The 20,319-nt window shown below is 34.1% G+C and overlaps 2 protein-coding genes across 4 annotated transcripts; one reads left to right on the forward strand and one right to left on the reverse strand.

Annotated features, from left to right (window-relative positions):
- Positions 1-1,709: 1,709 nt before the first annotated feature.
- On the reverse strand, positions 1,710-5,150 carry LOC125849054 (F-box protein SKIP14-like). Of its 2 annotated transcripts, none has more exons than XM_049529049.1 (3): positions 4,996-5,150; positions 4,091-4,838; positions 1,710-2,778 (listed from the first exon to the last, which is right to left on the reverse strand). In XM_049529049.1, the coding sequence occupies exons 2-3, from the start codon at positions 4,787-4,789 to the stop codon at positions 2,254-2,256; spliced, it is 1,224 nt and encodes a 407-aa protein (XP_049385006.1). In that variant the 5' UTR covers positions 4,790-4,838; positions 4,996-5,150; the 3' UTR covers positions 1,710-2,253. The 2 variants fall into 2 exon arrangements, with proteins under 2 accessions (XP_049385006.1, XP_049385007.1); XM_049529050.1 differs by having other exon boundaries at positions 4,992-5,103.
- Positions 5,151-8,515: 3,365 nt separating this feature from the next.
- LOC125847860 (AUGMIN subunit 6-like) lies at positions 8,516-18,556 on the forward strand. 2 transcript variants are annotated; one of them, XM_049527573.1, is made up of 13 exons: positions 8,516-8,920; positions 9,008-9,064; positions 9,307-9,401; positions 13,609-13,759; positions 14,192-14,317; positions 14,426-14,582; positions 14,928-14,988; positions 15,069-15,363; positions 15,852-15,977; positions 16,300-16,461; positions 16,550-16,799; positions 16,877-17,350; positions 17,934-18,556. In XM_049527573.1, the coding sequence occupies exons 1-13, from the start codon at positions 8,705-8,707 to the stop codon at positions 17,972-17,974; spliced, it is 2,211 nt and encodes a 736-aa protein (XP_049383530.1). In that variant the 5' UTR covers positions 8,516-8,704; the 3' UTR covers positions 17,975-18,556. The 2 variants fall into 2 exon arrangements, with proteins under 2 accessions (XP_049383530.1, XP_049383531.1); XM_049527574.1 differs by having other exon boundaries at positions 16,880-17,350.
- Positions 18,557-20,319: the final 1,763 nt, after the last annotated feature.

A 20,319-nucleotide genomic window follows, 5' to 3' on the forward strand; every position in this document is an offset into this window, starting at 1 on the left:
AATTGCTGCTCCAGCAGCGATTTTAATTTTAGTTTTTAAGGATGTTAACGGAGTTAAAAGATATCACTCTCTCAGTAGCAATTTTACCGTTTTAGTTTTTAAAAAAATTAATATACCATTTATTTATTTTGGAGGAAAAAAATTTCCCTTTTGAATCTAAACTCGTAAATTCGCTTTGTCTATGAAGTAGAAAGCTATAAATAATGCAACTAAGATTCTCAGAGAGAGTTTGATCCAGACGTAGAATGAAAGTGGGTGGTTTGCTTAACAGGCGCAAGTTAGATAGGAAATCAATAAAATAAAGTAATAGTAAAGCAAAGTTGTAGTAAACCACGACAATTTTTTCATCGAATAAACAATTCAATTTTTGTTGTACGTATAAAAGAATAAGAATTTTTTGCTGTATGTCGTTCAATACGGTACATGATTCCGTCTATTGATTTCTCCTCCGACGCTTTAAACTTGAAATCCTGAATACAAAAATATTGGTACGACATTTTAAAAAACTAAATATTGTAATAAACTGATAACAATAACATATTCACGAAGTAAGACCTATGAAGATTAAGTGCACACAAACCTTACCATCAGAGGGTTGTTCTTATTACCTACTTGCAATAGTATATTCGGTTGTTTTCGGTGGCACAGATTCAAGCGCCTGTGCCAGTAGATCCACAGCTGCTTGACTCAAGAAAAAACAATCCACAAGAAGTAACGAAGTACTAAAAATAACTTATAATAACATAACATAAACCACAACAAAACAATACGATAATCAAGGCGAAGGAACAACTTATTGTTACCAGAAATTGAAGGACAAGAAACTATAGAGAAATACTATGACTGCTGATAGGAACGGACAGCAAGACAACACATTGCTGCCTACTAACATTCTAGTCTAATTCCCATCCTCCACACCCACCTACCTCGTACTCTTAGGGGTCGTTCGGTGTCAAGGATAAAAACAAATAGTGATTGGATAAAATTTTTGTTTCTTGTTTGGTTGCTATGTTTGGGATAACTTATCCCACCATTTATACCATAGTGATGGGATAAGTTATCCCATATACATGGTGGGATAAATTATTCAGGATAGCTAATCCCAGAATAACTAATCCTGAGATAACTTGTTCCCAACCAAACAACCTATAGAGAAATACTATTACTACTAATAGGAACGGACAGCAAGCCAACACTTTGTTGCCTACTAACATTCTAGTCTAATTCCCATCCTCCACACCCACCTACCTCGTACTCTTCGAAACTATAGAGAAATACTATGACTACTAATAGGAATGGACGGCAAGACAACACATTGTTGCCTACTGACATTCTAGTCTAATTCTCATCTTCCACACCCACCTACCTCGTACTCTTAATTAATGTGAATATTGAAAGTCTATTCTCTTCTTTTTTTGGTGAATTATCACAATATAAGTCATATAGGACATCGGTACTACAAATCTAAAACTGATCACAGATTTAGCATAAGCAAACCAACAATATCCCAACCTGAACCACATGCACTAAAAATACCTGTCTGAGCTTCCTATTCAACAATATCTCAACCTAATCTTTCGCCAGCCAAACAACACTGGTACATTCTTCTTCAACTACACCTCAAACAAGTAGGCATTAATATTTGCAAACCCACCTTCTATGGGCATTAAACCCCCACCCCACAATGCTTCTGGTGGTGTAGCATACATTCAACATAATCATGACACAGCATGCATTCAGCATAAGGGTTACTTAACAGAATCATGACATATCATGCCCCCAATGCTTCTGGTGGTGTAACATCTTGAATGACATTACTCTCCTTCGTTACGCAACAAAATCATGAAACAGCATACATTCAACATAAGGGTTACTCAAACATAATCATGACACATCATGCATACAGCATAAGGGTAACTTAACAGAATCATGACATATCATGCATACAACATTAGGGTTACTCAACATAATCATGACCCAGCATGCATACAACACAAGGGTTACTCGACAGAAGTTTTACTTAACACAGTCATGACATAGCTAGCATACATAAGCTTATCCATGCGCAAGATCAGCTTCTGGCCTGCCATGTTCGACAATACGCAGACTCCAATTTCTTCAACATAGACAAAGGACTTCCATTTCAAATCTGAGGCTCGAAAGCATTATGTGATCCCAAAGCTTTCCTACAGCCAAGAAAAGCAACAAACATTATGCATCCAAGCCATAGAGGTAAATATGGTAACCCTCCCCCTAGTGAACAATAGTGGTTTCAGACAAAGGGGTGGTTTTCTGCTCCCCCTTTTGCGAACCCAAGGGATTTATCGGGCAATCTAAACAGAGCGACTCGAAATGGAACAGCTCCACGTAATCGCAATTAATTAAGCAGCATCCACAATCGAAACAACGCTTAATGCATTTAACGCAACCCCTGCACAACTGAGAGGAAGATTGCTTCTTTTGGCAACTCTCCGAAGTGCAATCATAAACTAGTTCAAACCTCTGGCATATCGGGCAAACTTCAACGTCAATAGCACGGTCATCATCAAAAGTGACACGCGACCGGCCACCACCAAAAAATCGTGGCTTACGAGTAGTTGGCAGCTTGCTATTATCTACACCTGTTAAGAGCTTGAACTCATCCATGTGCTTGTCTGTCAAGCCAGACAATCCATAAATCCCTAAATATTTAAGTCTCGTTTTTCCAGCAGTCCTCCAGACTTTTAAGTTAGAGAGCATACCATCTGCTGTGAGTCTCGCACATCCTTGGACATTTAACTGCATGAACACAGGCAAACATGACATCAGCAGATTAGACAAATAAGAAGAGACTGAAAGAAATTATTAGAATCAAGTTCTATTAGTCCTATTAAATGTATAGCAAAACCATAAAGAAGAAATTAATAGAACCAAACTGAAAACTAGATACAAGGAAGTGAAAGAGCTACATAGTAAGAAATTTAATGGAGTAAAAGAACTTCCAGAGAGGTTAAAAGGAGGTGGAATGGAGGACACTTTAGTATAAATATTACCAAAACCGGTAGAAATAAGGTCTTTCATCAGTCTGTTACTTTCTTAAAGTTGCGTCAATGAAATTGTTAGTGCCATCTGTCAACATGAAGGAATCAAACGAACTTATTGAGAATTTACACCGTGTGCCCTAAGACAACACCTCTTGACACAACTTATCCATTTACTATTTATATTTCAGAGGAAATCGAAACTAAATCTATCACCTACACCAAATAAAAAAGATCCAAAACTAATTTCAATATTTAAGTTTACTAATTTCATAAGGTATTACCTAAACAGTTACTACTCAATCCCCAGTTTAGTATGAAAATGTGTGATTTACAAGTTAGGGTTTCCGAATTCGTTTTACGAAATGAAGGGTTGGTACTTGATTGAACAACTAGAAGAAAAGAGACAGTAAATTAAAAGAGAACTCCAAGCCTCTAGAAAAATAATTATAGTTTTTATTTGAATTTTACGCCACATGCCCTAAGAAAACACAACCTCTTAACACAATTTTTCCATTTATTATTTATATTTCACAGGAAATCCAAAACTAATTTCTATATCCATTTTTAAGTTTATTGTTTCATTGTGTATTACCTTAAGGGGTCATTTGGTAACTAGTTAGAGACTTAGAGTTAAGCAGAGATTAGTTATTACCATATAAGCATTATTTTCTTTAAGTCTTGCATTAATTAGAGGACATTGTCTTTTTGTCAAATGCCGGCAAGGCCCTGGAATAACCTAACAAGTATTGAGGCGGGCTGAAGAGACATCAACATGGAAATTTAAATTGCATATAGGTTTAGTATTAAAAAGTGTGGTTTACTTAGGGTTTCTAAATTCATTGCTCGAAATGAAGAGTTGGTGCTTAATAGATTGTCTACCACTTATAACTGTTAAGGTAATAGTTAATACAGTTCCTAATAACTATTTTTTACAATTGCTAATATTACTTATGTAAAACATTAATGGGTACGAGAGGATTTACATAAGACCTAATAAATATTACTATTTACAGTAAAAATAACAAGTTCCATCAAAACATAATGATAACACAAGAGAAAAAACTGACCTTTGACAGGTTGGGATTCCTATCAAGTACATGCTTCAAACCAGCATCAGTGAGCTTTGAGCAGTGAAATAGACTGAGAGAATGAAGATGGCCTTGAGCTCTATTCGTCAAGTTTATAAGGATATCATTTGTGATATTAGTACAAAATGGATGAGTTATGTTAATATTTTTCCATAAAAGTGGATCTCCTACAACAGCATCCCGTAAAGGCTTGCTTACTCTTTCAACTACAAATAGGTCCCCCAAGCCTAAATAACCAAGGGACAGCAACAAGGCCTGCGGTGGATTACCTCCATCCACACCGCAATGATCATTAATCCTCCCTTGATCATTATCTGTTGTATCACCATCCATCAGACCATGACCACCGTTCAACCCCTCTCTGAAAATCATCCCGAACGGCACACAATTTCCATCAATCAACTGGAAACCCGCACCCTGATCAATTCCCATCTTGCGAATCAAGAAAGAATCAAGTTTCGCAACCTCATTCTCATCTATCTTAAACCCAAAATCCTCTAACCAACTGGTCATGGTTGAAAAACCCGTCCTTTGGTTCCTACATTCCATATTAAACGGATCCGAAGGCAACAAATCAGCATTTTCATCAAGCTCCTCTTCTTCCCAATCAAAACTAAATCCACCCCCTTCATCGAACTTGATCCCAGATGAGCTTCCCTCTCCTCGATTCCCGGCCATAACGTCCACTCAAAACGGTCACCAATCACCTAAAAAAAGGCTCACCCACCTAGGCGAAATCAACAAAAACAAACCCAACATTAATCTTCAACAAAAACCCTAAAATCGCAAACGCAAACTAAACAAAAACACCAACTTGTTCCAGAAAAACTCGAAATTCAAACAAAAAACGAAATGGAAAACGAAAGAACAGATAGATAACTTACCGGGATTCGCCCAAAAAAGGAAATGGTGGTAGAAAGAGCAGCTGCACGACCCAAAACCTGGAAGGAATTGAGAAATGAAGGGCTTTTAAACTACTAGGCGGAGCGAGTGATATAAAGTGTAGATTATTTGGTATTTATTGAGTTTTGACTATCGATACCTTCTATGGAGGACAGAGTGACCATTGTTTCTCGGTGGGAACGCCTGGCGCGAGATTTGGTGGGCTCATTTTATTGAATTGGGCCTCCTCTAGTATTTGGACTTTTTACAAGACTAAGGACTCGATTTGATACGTGGAATAAAGATAATAATTTTTTTTATATAAAATTGAGATTAATTTTAGAGCAATTTATATAAATGATTATATTTATAGGATTATTGAAGTTCAATAGATATAAAGTATGTTATTTATCAAAAATGACTACATTTTATATCAATATCTCACTGTATTTGTGTATTTTTTTGTTGTTTTTTTAAAATTATACAGGGATACAATTTTAATTATAATACATTAAATAAGGTAATTTCTGGTACTATAATTGAATCTCTTTGATTATATCCTAAAATTCTCAATTTCTCATTATTACATCAACAACGAATAATTATATAGTCAATGTAAATACTTTTGAATTCCAATCAGGTTTTTAAAAATTGGAATACATCATACACTAATATCATTGTCGCCATTGTTTTTGTTAAAACGTAACCGTATTTTACACAAGTCTGCTTAGTTAAATTGATTTATTGTAATTGTGAATGAATGTTGTTTATTTCGATTTCAAATAGGCGAACTCCATGACAAGCATAATTGTATCCCCATATTGCTTAATACAATTTTGTTAATGTATCAATAAAATTGGACAATTCGAAAAAAATGACAATGAATTATATTACAATACAATTATCCAAATGTATATGTATTTCACTATATAAAAAATGGATGCATTGTATACATATACATCCAAATCTACTTAGTGTATTTATGTATCCAAATGCACTTATATTTTCAATTGGGCAGTCCATGAAAAAAGGACAAATATTCAAATGCATGTATATGTATTCTACTATATTCAACATTCAAATATCATTATATATGTTTAATCCAAAGAAGGAAATGTATTTATGTATTACCTCATTTGTATCGAAATGAATTTTAACAGAATTAAAATGTATATTTGAATGTTAGTGAAAATAACTTCTTCAAACAAAACCTTATGAAACCCGATCAATTATATAAATTTATACAAATATAAACTTAATATAAATGAGAAAAAAATGCAATTAGAAGATACTCGATAAAAATGAATTATAAAAATTATTCGTACAATCATGCAAAGAATCTTGAATTAGAAGGAAATTGGGGGGGGGGGGAGGGGAGGGGGGGACAAAAATAGACGTTGAAGGGTAAGCTTGGGGAATAGTTGTGCCTATGGCATTTATTAGGCGTGTAGTAATACCTTTCATATTTAATAATTATTTAAATACATATAATTTTTTTAAAAAGAAAATTGACAATTCGTGTATAATTAAATTTGCTAATTATCATATAATTATATTCATATATCATAAAAAATTGTAGCTATATACATGAAAGATACATTGATGTTTGCTATATTCCATAGTTTTTTCTTAATTTTATTTAATGTTTGATTTGAAGTATTAGAAAATCACTTTTCTGGCTCATTATATAAAAGATGGGATAAAATAATCTGATGAGATATCTCAATTCATGGAATATTACTTATTTGATCACCTCACATATCAAATGAGAGATAAGTACATGAATGTTCGATTTTAGATCAATATTTAAGCCATATTTACAGTGTAAAAATATTTACAACTTCAACCATTTTTAGTTAGTCAAACATATGAGCTTGAAGTTGCATGATTATGGTCGAAAAGTTAGGAGGTCACGTTCATGACTGAACGTTACATGTATATAAAGTTTAGATTTTTTTTGCATGAACTTAGAGCATATAACCTCGTCATATGTGTTTGAAGTTAATACATCTATAATAGAAGTTCATATGTTTTTTTTTTACCTAGAAATAATGTATTTTTATTCTAAATTCAACAATTTAAGAAGATTCAATGCCCGGATATACTTTAAATAAACTCAAGTTTGAACATAAATTTTAAGTACCATAAGGAAAAGACATTAATCATTGTTTTTTTTATAAAAAAAAAATAACAACAAATGAACAAATTTTTTTCGCAGTAATAATTATTTGTTAATATTTTAAAGTGTTTTTAATGTCATTCACTTGGTTCAAACTTACTTTTTATATTTCATCAAAAATCTTCGATGCATTACACTTCAATTACTCTAGATGTAAAAAATACTATTGTAAACATACACCTAACAAAATCTTCTTAAAAACAAAATAGGTTATACCTTAAGAATAAAAATCAAAGCTTAAGAATTAGGCAGAAAACTCATCCGATCGGATTCTTCAATTCAATAGTTTTTGATTTACAAAGACATCTTTTTATTATGATGCTATTACTTTAGAGTAAATTTTGTTATTTGCATGTAATAACATAAATCTTTAATGACTTTTTGAAGAATTCTTTTAATTTTTAAAGGAGAATGAATTTTCTTTCGCATATTTTTTCTTATTTGTAAACGTCATGTAATTAATAACTCCTGGTTGATCACAAATTTTCTTAATTGACATTCTTATTTTAGTCACAAAATTGAATCTTCAAAAGATTTACCAAGCATAAGAAATTAACTTTGAACCTCTTATCAATAACCTTTTGAAGATTGATTTTCTTGATGTATGGTCTAGCTTATATGATATTTGCTTACTACATCAACAATCATATTTGTTAGTGCACACATATTTTAAAATTTCGAAGGACTTTGTTCTTCTATCACATGTTTATCAAAAAGTGAAATTTTTTAGAAGAGAAATATGATATTTGAAATATGTATTCATATTCCAATTATATTGTGTTTTTACGTATTCTTATAAGATTTAATATTATTGGTTATGACTTGATTAAAATTTTCATATCTTGTTGCACAAATCTTATCGAGAAAGTATTCTTTGGACATATGATATTTTAATGAATTAATAGATGAAAGTTTCAATTATTATAATAAATAAATAAAAATTAAATTAATAAATATCAATAAAAATTAAATTAATAATTATCTATAATTTAATTTAATTTTAATTTTAATAAAAATTTGAACAATCTACTAGGAAGCATAAAAAGAACATTTTTTGTTTTGTTTTTTTATTTTCCATCCGGTGTTCGGTGCCTACATTGAAGCTTGACTTAATTCAAATTCACCAAAAAATCTCACATTAAAAATAAAACATTCTCTTACAAAGACGACTCCGTACCCAAGGGGGTTCGAACCCAAGACCTCCCTTGACAAGATCAGTGAAGACAAGGCTTGACGCCAACATAGTTAAGCGGTTCACGTTACGCATTTCAAAATTTTCTTTTATCCTTCCTGACCCCACTACAAAGCAACTAATTCAGAAATGCACCCCGCATTTTTGAGATCATATTCGTTTAAGTCCCAAATTGATCCAACAACAGGCCATTCTTAAATTTATCCAAAAGGGCTTGTTGTTCTCATATTAGCAAGAAAATCATGTTCTAAATCGGAAAATCCACCGGCCGGACACAGATTGAGACGCCGGAAAGGCGAGAAGTGAAGCAAAATTGCAGTTGCAAACAGTGAAGGTGTGGATGACGATGGACAGAGAGAAGGAGAGGGAGATGGAGTTAGAAAGTGCAATGTACACTAACTGTTTGTTACTAGGCCTGGATCCAGCGATCATAGGTATCGTAGCTAACAATGGCACTCCTCGTGTTGGATTTTTTCGTCATTCAAACCCTAAATTGGGAGAACAGCTTCTTTACTTCCTACTTTCTTCTCTTAGAGGCCCTGCTCAATCCGCCAAGGTAACTTTTTAGCTTGTGCAGGCTTACGGATTTGTGTTGGATACTCGTTTTCGTTTTGTTCTCTTTTCTCACTGTGAAGATCTTCAGGATTTCGATAAGGTCTGGCCAATATTTGATTCGGCGCAATCTCGTGATTTTCGCAAGGTAAGTCTGCTTTTGATTATTAATGAAATATAATTGTATTTCTTTTTTACATTTTTGAAGTGAGACGTGCAGAATATAGCTGAACGATGACTATTGTGAGATTGAGACATAGTTGATCAAGTTGACTTATGCTTTAGCTTTTAAATCGTTATTCTAACTAGAATGTGCTTCATGAATTTAGTTTGAACTTCTTCTTTTTTTGTCTAAATTATTTCATTTTCTTTTAATTTGTGTTGATTCAGGTTGTGCAAGGGATTATAAGTGAGCTGGAATCACAAGGTGCACTTCCTAGAAGCAATTCGAGGGTCTCATCTCTTGCGACATGCTGTGGACCAAGGTTGGTTAATGATTACTTGCAATAACTTTTTACAGCTTTCAATGAAAGAACTTCTCTGTTCTGTTAATGTTGAGCTATCATTTGGACCATTTGATTACATTGTGAAGCATCTTTCTCGTAGAGCTGTTACAACAAGGTAGTAGTCGTCAGCGAAGTGAAGATTCTTTTTTGTGGAGACTAATTTTGATTTCACTACCTAATTAATTGAGTTTGGAGTAACTAACTCACCCTCAAGATGTACAACAAAAGTCAGTATTGTAACTCTGATGTTTTTCTGCATTCAAAGATATTTTATATTTAAGTGGCACAGCTTGGGTAACTCATCTGTATCTTGGCCACTTAGCACACAATTAAACAGCTATCTTATTCGAATACTAAGCTGAATGGATCCTGATAATACCTACCACCCAAGCTCCTCTAAGTGAGGAGACAAATCTTTGGAGTTGGACTGCTGCTGTTACTGTTTTTTTGGTCACTGCATCTCAAGTTGTGGTGTTTCTGTTGAAAGTGGGTGAAATCACATTATCTCTTGCTTGATTTTATCCAAAACTGTTTGGCCGGTCACCTTATTGCTAATGCAAAGGGTTTAGGACTTGGTGGAAGGTGTTTGTGCAGAAGTTTTAAGTCCGCACTAGTGTTGGGGATGTAGCTTTGTTTTTATAGACCTTTGATTCTACGGTTCAACTATTAGGTTTCTTTGACTAAACACATGGAGATATATTGCCCGATACTATGGACAAGAATGATCAAGGAGCAAATTTTTTTTTGATAACCGAGAAATCCGTCTGTGACCTGCCCTTTGGACCAATCACAGCCTTCTAAACTCGGTGGATAATGGGCCCGCCCCTTTACCCTTCTCCACTTAAATACCGGGCTTTGCTTTGCATGGTGTGGGGCTTGAACCTGCAACCTAAGCCACAAATCCTCCACCTTTTGCCACTCGAGCTAGGCCTTGGGGGCTGATCAAGGAGCAAGTTATAGAAAATACTTTTAGATTGCAGCATCAGGAGGGGACATAGAAGTTGTTTAGGTTGGTTTTAAGTACTTTTTGGCTTACTTTGGTGTTTATCGTACTTTTATGTCAAGTATTTTTAAAGCCAAAACGAGCTAAAAGCTATAANTTTGATTCTACGGTTCAAATATTAGGTTTCTTTGACTAAACACATGGAGATATATTGCCCGATACTATGGACAGGAATGATCAAGGAGCAAGTTATAGAAAATACTTTTAGATTGCAGCATCAGGAGGGGACATAGAAGGTGTTTAGGTTGGTTTTAAGTACTTTTTGGCTTACTTTGGTGTATATCGTACTTTTATGTCAAGTATTTTTAAAGCCAAAACGAGCTAAAAGCTATAAGTTGATCACTCTTAACTTATTGATTTTCAGCTTAAAAGATATTTCTTCCCTTATAAAGCAGCTTGAAATCTCTTTAACATCCCATTTGAGTGAGCTGAAATTAAGTAGCTTTTAAGATAAGTGTTGGAGCTGAATTTTTGATAAGCATTTATGTGTTCGGGTAAAATTGTTGAAACTAACAAAAAAAGCAGTTGATATTTTTGGTAAAAAAAATATGAGAGAACTTTTTCCTAAACATACCCTTACAACTGATAACACTAATAAGTTTTTTTGATGCTAAATACAAAGTAACTTTTTATCAATTTACTTTAAGTTGTAAATTGAATAGATAACATTATCTTTAATAAATATAACTTATTTATTTAACTAACATATACTAATTATTAATTTGACAAAAAAATTGTTATGGAATACTGTGAACAATATATATTTGAAATTACCTGAAGAGTAAATAAATAAATATTTAATCATAAAAAGAAATTTTGACGTAATTTATGTTCCAAAATCAAATAACCTCGTAAGTGGGACTTGATTTAACACTTGTGAGAAACTTGTAAATGGGACTCGATTGAAACTTGTAATGGGACTCGATTCAGCACATGAAAGAAATTTCAATGAGACTTGATTCTGTACAGAACAAAATATTCCATACAAATCATAATAGATACTTGTTTTTGTAAAGAGAAGCATTTAAAACTTGTGAAAAACGTACATTGCTCAGTTTACGTTGTTTAAATAAATGAGTTTGGATTCATGACTTTTTTTAAGAAATGGGCTATAGATTGAAAGTCCATTAGCATATAAGGGATAAAATTAATGGTAAGAATAAAATTTAGATGAAATAGTATACAACATTGCAAAGTATTTAAAATTATTTATGAAAATTAATATATTGTGTATATAATTGGTCGGTTTGGTTCGGTTCTTTATTCGGTTTGTTTCTAATAAAACCAAATCAAACCATATTCTCAGTTTTTAAAATTTATAACAAAATCCAAACAGATATCAGTTTTGTTTAATTGGATTGATTCGATTTTCAGTTTGAAATTATTTTTCACCTAACCGTGAACATTCCTAAAAGCAGGTGGCAATACTAATGTTTAGTCTTTAATTAGTAGCTAAAAAATATATTCTTAATTCTCTTCATGAATATTTTGCACCATTTTAACTATTTTCTTATTTACCAACTTTGGTCAAATTATTCATGATTTATGTTATTCAACTAAATAATTTATTTTTGTCAAAAATAATTCTATCTAATCATGAAGAACTTAAAGTGAATTAAGTCATAATTAATTTGTATTTGAATTTAGAACTGAAATTCTTGCAATAGCCAATTATATATAATGTTAAGAACTCTTAAGGGTATTCAATAATTTTAACGGCAAAACGTATTTACCAACACTTTTCACCAAAGACATAAACTGTTTATTCCATAATTTTAAGTTTTTAACTAGTAAAATGTGTTTACCAACACTCCCAACACTTATCATCAAAGACATCAGATGTTTATTCAATTTCAGCACTTTGAGTAGCACTTCTATTCAAAGTTTCAAACAATATAACTGATTATCCATAAAGTTAACTCCGACACTTCAGAATTGTAATTCATTTTTATTCAGCTTATCCAGACGAGATCACGGAGCTCCTAAGTTCTAAGGAAGCTGGGCTTGAAACTACATAACACTGGCCGTTATATTTAGGAGTGTTCATGGTTTGGTTTGAGTCGGTTGTCCTTAAAAAGAAACCAAACCAATTAAGTTGGTTTTTCAAATATTGGACCAAAATCAAACTAATTAAGTCATTTTGTCAATTTTGTTGACTTCTTTTACGTTTGCTTCCAGTTTTTGTTTTTTTTCTTCCAAATATGTGACTTAAACGGGTAAAGACATTCCATCATAACTTTACCAAGATAATTTCTCTTTAAGAAAATTGTCATTTACCAAGATATCTAGATGGTAATTGAGTAAAATAGTAATGAATAATTAAGTTACCAATTTCAAAAACTAAAATAAAATGGTGATGAATAATTTACTAATTTAGTGACTCAATTAAAGTTAAGTTATTGTAATATGAAATAGATTCTTGGGCTTATCAAAATAAAACTACCAATCAAATTAGAATGTAAAGACAGAAAGCTAGATAATTATGAAGGCAACGCTCTAGACAAACCAAGTTGTAAAAGATCAAAATGTACCATGAAATTTTAACTATGTATTTATATAATCGCTTTGGTTTGTTTTTTCAGCTATTTTTTGCTTAAAACCAAATTAAACTCAAATTTTGTCGGTTTGATAATTAAAAACCAAAACCAATTCAAACGGAAAAAACGTCCTTTTTCAGTTTGATTTGGTTTCCGGTTAGGTTTGATTTTTGAATTTTCCATGAACATCCCTAGTTATGTTTGCGATTTCAGCACACATCTGAGTAAATATATGAATGAATAACCACACGGTTTTGGTTCAGTAGTAAAAGTGCAACATGTGATGACTGATGTGTGGATTAGACGCACATCACGAATTGTCATAGACAAAATCCTATTATTTAAGTGAAGGATAGAGAGGTGACCCATTATCGTTTAGTTCATAAAAAAAAGTAAATTTATGAATGAACAAGTATCGTTGAGTTCTGTGCCGCTGTTACTTAATCATCTAATTTCACAATCTTTTGGCATGATAAGTAGTTGCCCATGCAATTCTAGTTCTATCCGCTTATTATACTGTATTACCTACCTATTTGTTTGGGGTTCCATTTTTGCGGTCTTTTTCCATAAGTACATATTACATGTAAAAGGACGCATGATAGCATTCATGTACTTAGTATTCATGATTGTTTCACATGTACTGCAGATTCGTCGAACTTCTGTGGCAACTCTCACTGCATGCTTTGAGGGAAGTTCATAGGCGAACATTTGCTGCTGATGTTGCTTCTAACCCGTTACCTGCTTCATTGACGGATGTAGCTTTCTCACATGCAGCCACCTTACTTCCTGTAACCAAGGTCATATTCTTTTGACTTTATGTCCATTCATTTGATAAGGGACTCTAAAATTATTTCATTGTTTGTCCACATGATGGGTTGCTGGGACCTTGAAATCTAATGATTTAGTGCCTCTGTTGGGTAGTTATTATCTGAAGACAAGGGTTCAATTTCTGCAATTTTAAGATGCAATGCGTAAATGTATCTTGAATTATTCACTTTTGTGAGGGATTAGTTTTCTTTCCTATGAAGCTATTTCCAGTTACTAAGCCTAATAATATTCCATGAAGTAACAGTTTCTCCATTTTCAATACTCTTTGATAAGGTATTGAGTGGGACTATACTGATTTACTTAGCTAGTCTTTGACCCTATATGTTATGTCGATAACTTTCATGATTTAAATTATTATTGCAAGTTTGGAGATATAATTGTGGCCTTGTTTGTCTGTGTAGGCTAGGATTGCTCTTGAAAGAAGAAGATTTCTGAAAAATGCAGAAATAGCAGTTCACAGACAGGCTACGTGGTCTAATTTGGCTCATGAGATGACAGCTGAGTTTCGAGGCCTTTGTGCTGAAGAGGTAAGATAAAATCTTATGAATTGTCTGAGGATTTAGTCTTGATTTCTGTTCTTATATTCATTGTGGTAACTGTTTCTTCTAATACATCTTTGATCCCCTTGATCTCAGGCTTATTTGCAGCAAGAACTTGAAAAACTGCATGATGTTAGAAATAAAGTAAAGTTGGAAGGTGACCTCTGGGATGAGCTTGTATCAAGCTCAAGTCAAAACTCACATATGGTCCAAAGAGCTACTCGCTTGTGGGAATCTTTGCTATCTCGCCAGAGTGAGTACAAACAGTTGATGGTTATCTTCAATTGACCGTCATTATGAATTTCCATAAATGTTCAATTAGTATGTTCTACAATATGCTATATACTCCATACTTTGCCCTTGATATGGTAACCCATTCCCCTGCCTAGGAGTCAACACTGGCTTTACCCCACTTTGCTCCCTTGGTGAAAGAACACACATCATGGTTGGAGGTGGACGACCCTTTCACTGGGCTATCCCTCTCTTGTCACAAACAGATATATATTTGATATTGCAATGAATTAATAACTAGTCAAGTGATTCCGGATCAGTTTTAGCGTCTTATACATCATATTACTAATATGCATATGCTCTACAGATCAGCATGAGATTCTTGCTTCTGGCCCAATAGAGGATCTTATAGCTCATCGTGAGCATAGGTAAAGATCACTTTCTGTATGATTTTTGGTTTCCAAAGCTGGACTTACCTTCACGTTCTTTTTTTAATAATCTTGTTCAGATATCGCATATCTGGGTCGGCTTTGCTTGCAGCCATGGATCAAAGTTCTGTGGCGCCACCTCGTGATTTAGTTTCATCGCATCCAGATAATGAACGGTCTGAAAGATCACCAGCAGTTGTAAATAGAGAAATGCATGTGAACAATCCAGATTCTTCTCATACTCAAGCAAATGATGAGAGATTTTCTCGAGTTGATGAAAGGACTGCTAGAGGCCATCCTACTATTGATATAGCTGAAGTGTTGAGGCGTTGGACACATGCCTTACAACGAATTCATAAGCAGTCACTTCAATTAGTATGCTATTTTCTATGTTAACTCAAGATTTTAGGTTTTTGAAGAGTGCCTTTGACCCGAAGTTGCTGATTTAAAAAAAAGAGTGATTTTGACCCCAAAAATCTCAATGTTTAGACTACATTGATGGAATTAGTCATTGTTATAACTGTATGTTTGTGATGTTTCTTAATATGTGGAGTTTCTAGTGGTCCAAAAGGGAAAATAACTTCTTAGAAGTTAGAATCTTACTATGGTGTCAGCACTTTTGCTACAGTCAAGGAATGTGCATAAACCGTTTTGGCATGTGATAGAGCATTGTATCTGCTTATCTCAGTTTTAGCATCTTTATCTAGTGATGTCTTAAGGAGAAATTATCAACGGTCTGTGTTCTGATGAAGCTTCACCATATGTGAAGTTATAGTACTGGAACCTATCTATCGTTTGTCAATAATTAGGTTAGAAGTATGTGAAACCGGTTCTTTTCTTCCTAATACAATAATTTCTTTCAGGCAAAAGTAAATGATGGAGAGGGTCCAGAGCTTCTGAGAAGCTCACATGATGGTGGTACGAGTGGTCATGCTGAATCCTTGAGTACAACACTTGCTGAACATCGGCAACACCTAGCAAGTATACAGGTTTGTATAGTCTGTCGAATTTGGTTGCATGTTTGAACTATTTTACATGGGCTCAAGTGGAGTATGGGATATAGTATGCATTGGTCATTGGGTTCTGGTAATTTCCAGCATGTCTTGTGTATTTGGAGGATCCATACGAAAGTGCCTTCATTCATGTCCTACCTGTTGAAACTGGTGTCGAGACCATTGAAGATTCTGAGTAACTTAGCATTTGGAAAGTTGATTATCTGAAGAAGAAGTGGTATTCTGGAATTCTCAGCATTATGTACAAACTGCATTAACTTAATTATGATGATAATATAGTGTTGAAACTGCTCTCCAGGTGCTCATAAATCAACTGAAGGAAGTTGGTCCAGCTATACAGAATTCAATTGCACAGCTTACAGAAGAAGTCAATAGTGTTTCATCCAGTCTTCTCCCCATGGCCGAACATCATGCTAGATCACATTCACTGGTCCAAGCACAGAATAGCAGACAAACATTGGTAATGTTTTGTGAAGCCTTTCATGGGACTTATAACATATTTACCTTCTGATACACACCACGGAATTTAAACAATAGGAATTCTACAGGAGAACAGCACTGATGAGGTAGCTGAGATGACCTCAAAAATGTCGTCCATGCATTTTGAAAAGGCATCAGCCAGTTCCCCTGCCTTAAAACTTCCACCTTTGTTTAGTTTAACGCCAAATTCTTCCGGAAAAGGTGGGAACATGCAGAAGAGACAGGTCTCAGCTCAGGCCAGCCAAATAGAAAATATGCTTGAGAAAAAATCTCCAGATCTGCCAATTTCGAATAATTCAATGGATAATACTCCACAAGGTTTTTTCCTTCCTTCTAAATGCATGCACTGATTTTCTTCAGTTTGGAATCTCTAAAAAATGTTGTCTGTATTTCAGCAGATGATGACACTAGCTTTGTCCAAAATTTGAAGAGATCTGTCAGAGAAGCTGCACTTTCCTCCCAATCGTGCTATCCGGAATCATCTCAAGATAGCCGTTCTGATGATAGCTCTGAGCACTATTTTATACCTGTACCAGGGGTTGGGTTTTCTCATTTTGGTAACAAATCAAACTTACTGAGAAGTAAAAAGCTGCTTGCGCCTGAACCAGATTCATCTTTTCTTGGTAACCATGCTCCACACAGTCATGTGGGCATCAAGTCAGAGGGACTTCCTGACTTTTTTAATGATCTGCAATCTCTTGATGACTATGATGGCATAGATGGTTTTCTTTCGACCATGGGTTCGAACTCTTCAGTTTCTGATGCTTGCAGGTCATTTTATGATTTGGATGAAGCTGAAGATCAAGTATTTTCTCCTCCTTTGCTTATGGATATGTCACTGTTGGCAGACTCGTATGAAGATTTACTTGGTATGTTGGTTTAAGCAATTGTTTATTATTTTGGCAGTTCTATTACCACTACCCTATCTGTATTTCCTGGGCTATAGCTTTCAATGCTGGTTTTCTTGTTCTTTAGACCATGCTACTGACACGATTTGAATTTTTAAATTAGCTCCACTAGGTTTTCCTTTTTTCCCCAGACCTGGGGATTACGAGTTAAAAGTATCATCGTGGAGCTCAATTACAACTTGCCTTCCATAAATGTGCCAATGCTATATTTTTCTTAATTCAAAGTATAGGTTCCACGACCCTAACTGATGGGCACTAGATGAATGATTTTTGAAAGCATTTCCTAGTTCTGGACATTGAATGACTTCTCAATTGTTCTTTGTTCAAAGCTTCATTTTAATAAAAATATCAACTATACTAAACCAAACTAGATGGGGTCAGCTGAATGATGCCTCTATATCCGTTTCACTCTATTTGGACCAAATTACTGGTCGTTTGGTGAGATATGCGTTGGGGCTGGGGTTCATCTGCATTGTAATCTACTTCTGTTTTCCTTTACCAGACCACTCTCAGTTTAATAGTTTAATGAACTTTACGCTTGCAGCACCTTTATCAGAAACTGAAACTGCATTAATGAAGCACTGAGATTAAAGTTCAAATGACCTTGCTGCTCAGCCTACTACAGATCTTTGGAACCTTGTACCTCCTATCTTTCAGTGACTTGGGATAACCTCCTAACTTTCACATCTTTCTTTATCATTCGTTTATGTGTATCCTCTTTATGGCATTTCATCTTATTCTGAGGAGCAGAGGGAACTTGACATCTCAAAATTTCTCAAAAATCAGCTTGACAGACTGTTGTTATCTTCAAATGTTCGCCCACCATGTGAATCTGAATTCCTAAGAATAAAGCTCTTCTGGAGGCATCAGAACTGCCCCAAATGTGTAATGTACTCTCTAAACTGAAGGGAAAAAGTGTTTTATTACTGTTGTGAGCTACGCTAACATCTGTTGGCAGTTAAGCATTGATATGTTCATTACACTGTCAGTTTAACAGTAAGATCTATTGTAGATAAGCAACTGTCATGCCTTTATTTGTTCCAGACAGTAAAGAATTGTTCAGTTACTGCCTGGATGGAAAAAATTGAGTCTCCATAGTGCAGCTCCAAGACCCCTTAGTTCTTATTCGTTATGCATTAGAGGCATGTGTAAAGCTACTCCAGCTTTTAAATTTATATCCTATATTCGTTGGTGTGTTTATACTTGGAAATAACTTCCATGTCTCTTAAATTGTACAACTACAAGTACAAAGTTTTTTTTTATCAGCTGTTGGTGTAGTTATCTTTCTAGTTTCTCCTGTCATCGTCTCCCTTCTTTGAACTTGATCATGATGCACTTGAATCCCTGTAGTATTCCATTTTAGCTTTCGATTTCTCACACTAAGCACACCTGTGCAAAAAGGATTATATTGTGATGTATGAATTACCTTCCCTCCTAGACATTCTTAAACACCTTCCATTACACGGTGATTGTCAATATTTACATGTTCCACAGTGTTTATTGTGACTACTCAAACCTTTGTCCTTTCCATTGAATTTCTTTGTCCAATTGCTTTTTATCTATAACGAACTTATTGTTTTGCTTTTCCGAGTTGTATGTTTGGACATGTATCTGTCGACTAACAGAGGTAGGGGTCAGTGAGGATGATTGATGCTTCCTGTATAATGTGCAGTGAATGAAAGTAACCTCCAGTGATGAATTTTTGTTCTTCCTGTAGCTGAGTATTATAGTTTTGTTTTTTCTTCAGTAGGTCTTCTCTTCTTCTTCTTCTTCCTCTTTAGCAAGTCTCGTTTTTAGCTGATAGATTATATGGTTTTCTACAAAACAACATGCCCACAGTTTCGATGTGATCAACACATCAAATCAAATAGAATTGAGGAAAAGGTTGTCTGCTCCATTGGTCATTGACAGAGACTTGAAGAAAAAAACTTGGGGGAATAGTGAAAGCAAAGTTAACACAGCTGCAGGAACAGTTCTAGTGCTATAATTAGAGTGTTATAGGAGACAAAACACTAGGTGGTCTTTTCTCATCTGTCTCGGAAGGGTAGAGTTATCTAGTACTTTGTACTGGGTAGCAACAAGTATTCGATGAAATAGTTGAGGTGCCAGTTGGAGCGTTACAATTGGAAAGAGATGGACTGCTCATATGTTATCTTAATATTGGGAGGATTCCAATTATCTTTGATGACTAATTTCTGATCAATAGTTTTGCCATATCCTGAAGGTAATGTAATGTTGCCGTTGGATAACTTAAATATGCAGACAAGTACTACCACCTCATAGAAGATCTTTATTATCATTGTCTTTCTATTATTTCTATTTTTATTTATGAGAAAAGATTTCTTAAATTTTCATATTCATGCCTTAGTTGGATCTTTTTCACTTTTGTGGGGTTAAAAGCAACAACGACACAAATTTTCTCATTTTTTTTAAATGATGAAAATGTTAGATGATTCTGACTTTAAAAAATAGAGATTCAAAATGAGCATTATGCAAAAAGGAAAAAGAAAAGAAGAGAATTATGTTATATGATTAAAAATAGAGATGTGAAAAAGAGATTGAACCAATGAAAGAAGAGAAGTGTTGAATAGACAAAGTTGCTTTAAGTTAACTAAATTCCAAACGTTGTAAGCAGGGAAAACATAAATGGCAAGCAACCGCACAATGACAACTAGATGGATTTGGACTTTGGGTTGCGTCGTTTTCTTTTTCTTGTGATTCGTGAGCTTTTTTTAACTCAAAATGATTTCGGAGGTGTTTGATCATAATTTTTTTTTTACCTTTGAGATTGAAGTTTGGAAAATACGTTTGATGATGAAAATTTTGATATTTTATCTGAAGTTAAATTCTAGATTTTTCAAAAATTTAAAAATTAACGTGGAGAGATGTATATGTATACGTAAATCATTTTAAAAAAAGAAATACAATAA

This window comes from Solanum stenotomum, chromosome 12 (genome assembly GCF_019186545.1).
Source record: "Solanum stenotomum isolate F172 chromosome 12, ASM1918654v1, whole genome shotgun sequence".
NCBI classification, from domain to species: Eukaryota; Viridiplantae; Streptophyta; class Magnoliopsida; order Solanales; family Solanaceae; genus Solanum; species Solanum stenotomum.

Bases quoted from the DNA above. Each gene is read 5' to 3' on its own strand.
- LOC125847860 (XM_049527573.1), top strand. From the start codon at position 8,705: ATGACGATGGACAGAGAGAAGGAGAGGGAGATGGAGTTAGAAAGTGCA. The intron at 13,760-14,191 runs GTCATATTCTTT...TTGTCTGTGTAG, and splicing joins CCTTACTTCCTGTAACCAAG to GCTAGGATTGCTCTTGAAAG. The intron at 14,318-14,425 runs GTAAGATAAAAT...CCTTGATCTCAG, and splicing joins GAGGCCTTTGTGCTGAAGAG to GCTTATTTGCAGCAAGAACT.
- LOC125849054 (XM_049529049.1), bottom strand. From the start codon at position 4,789: ATGGCCGGGAATCGAGGAGAGGGAAGCTCATCTGGGATCAAGTTCGAT. The intron at 2,779-4,090 runs GTCAGTTTTTTC...GTGTTCATGCAG, and splicing joins GGAATCCCAACCTGTCAAAG to TTAAATGTCCAAGGATGTGC.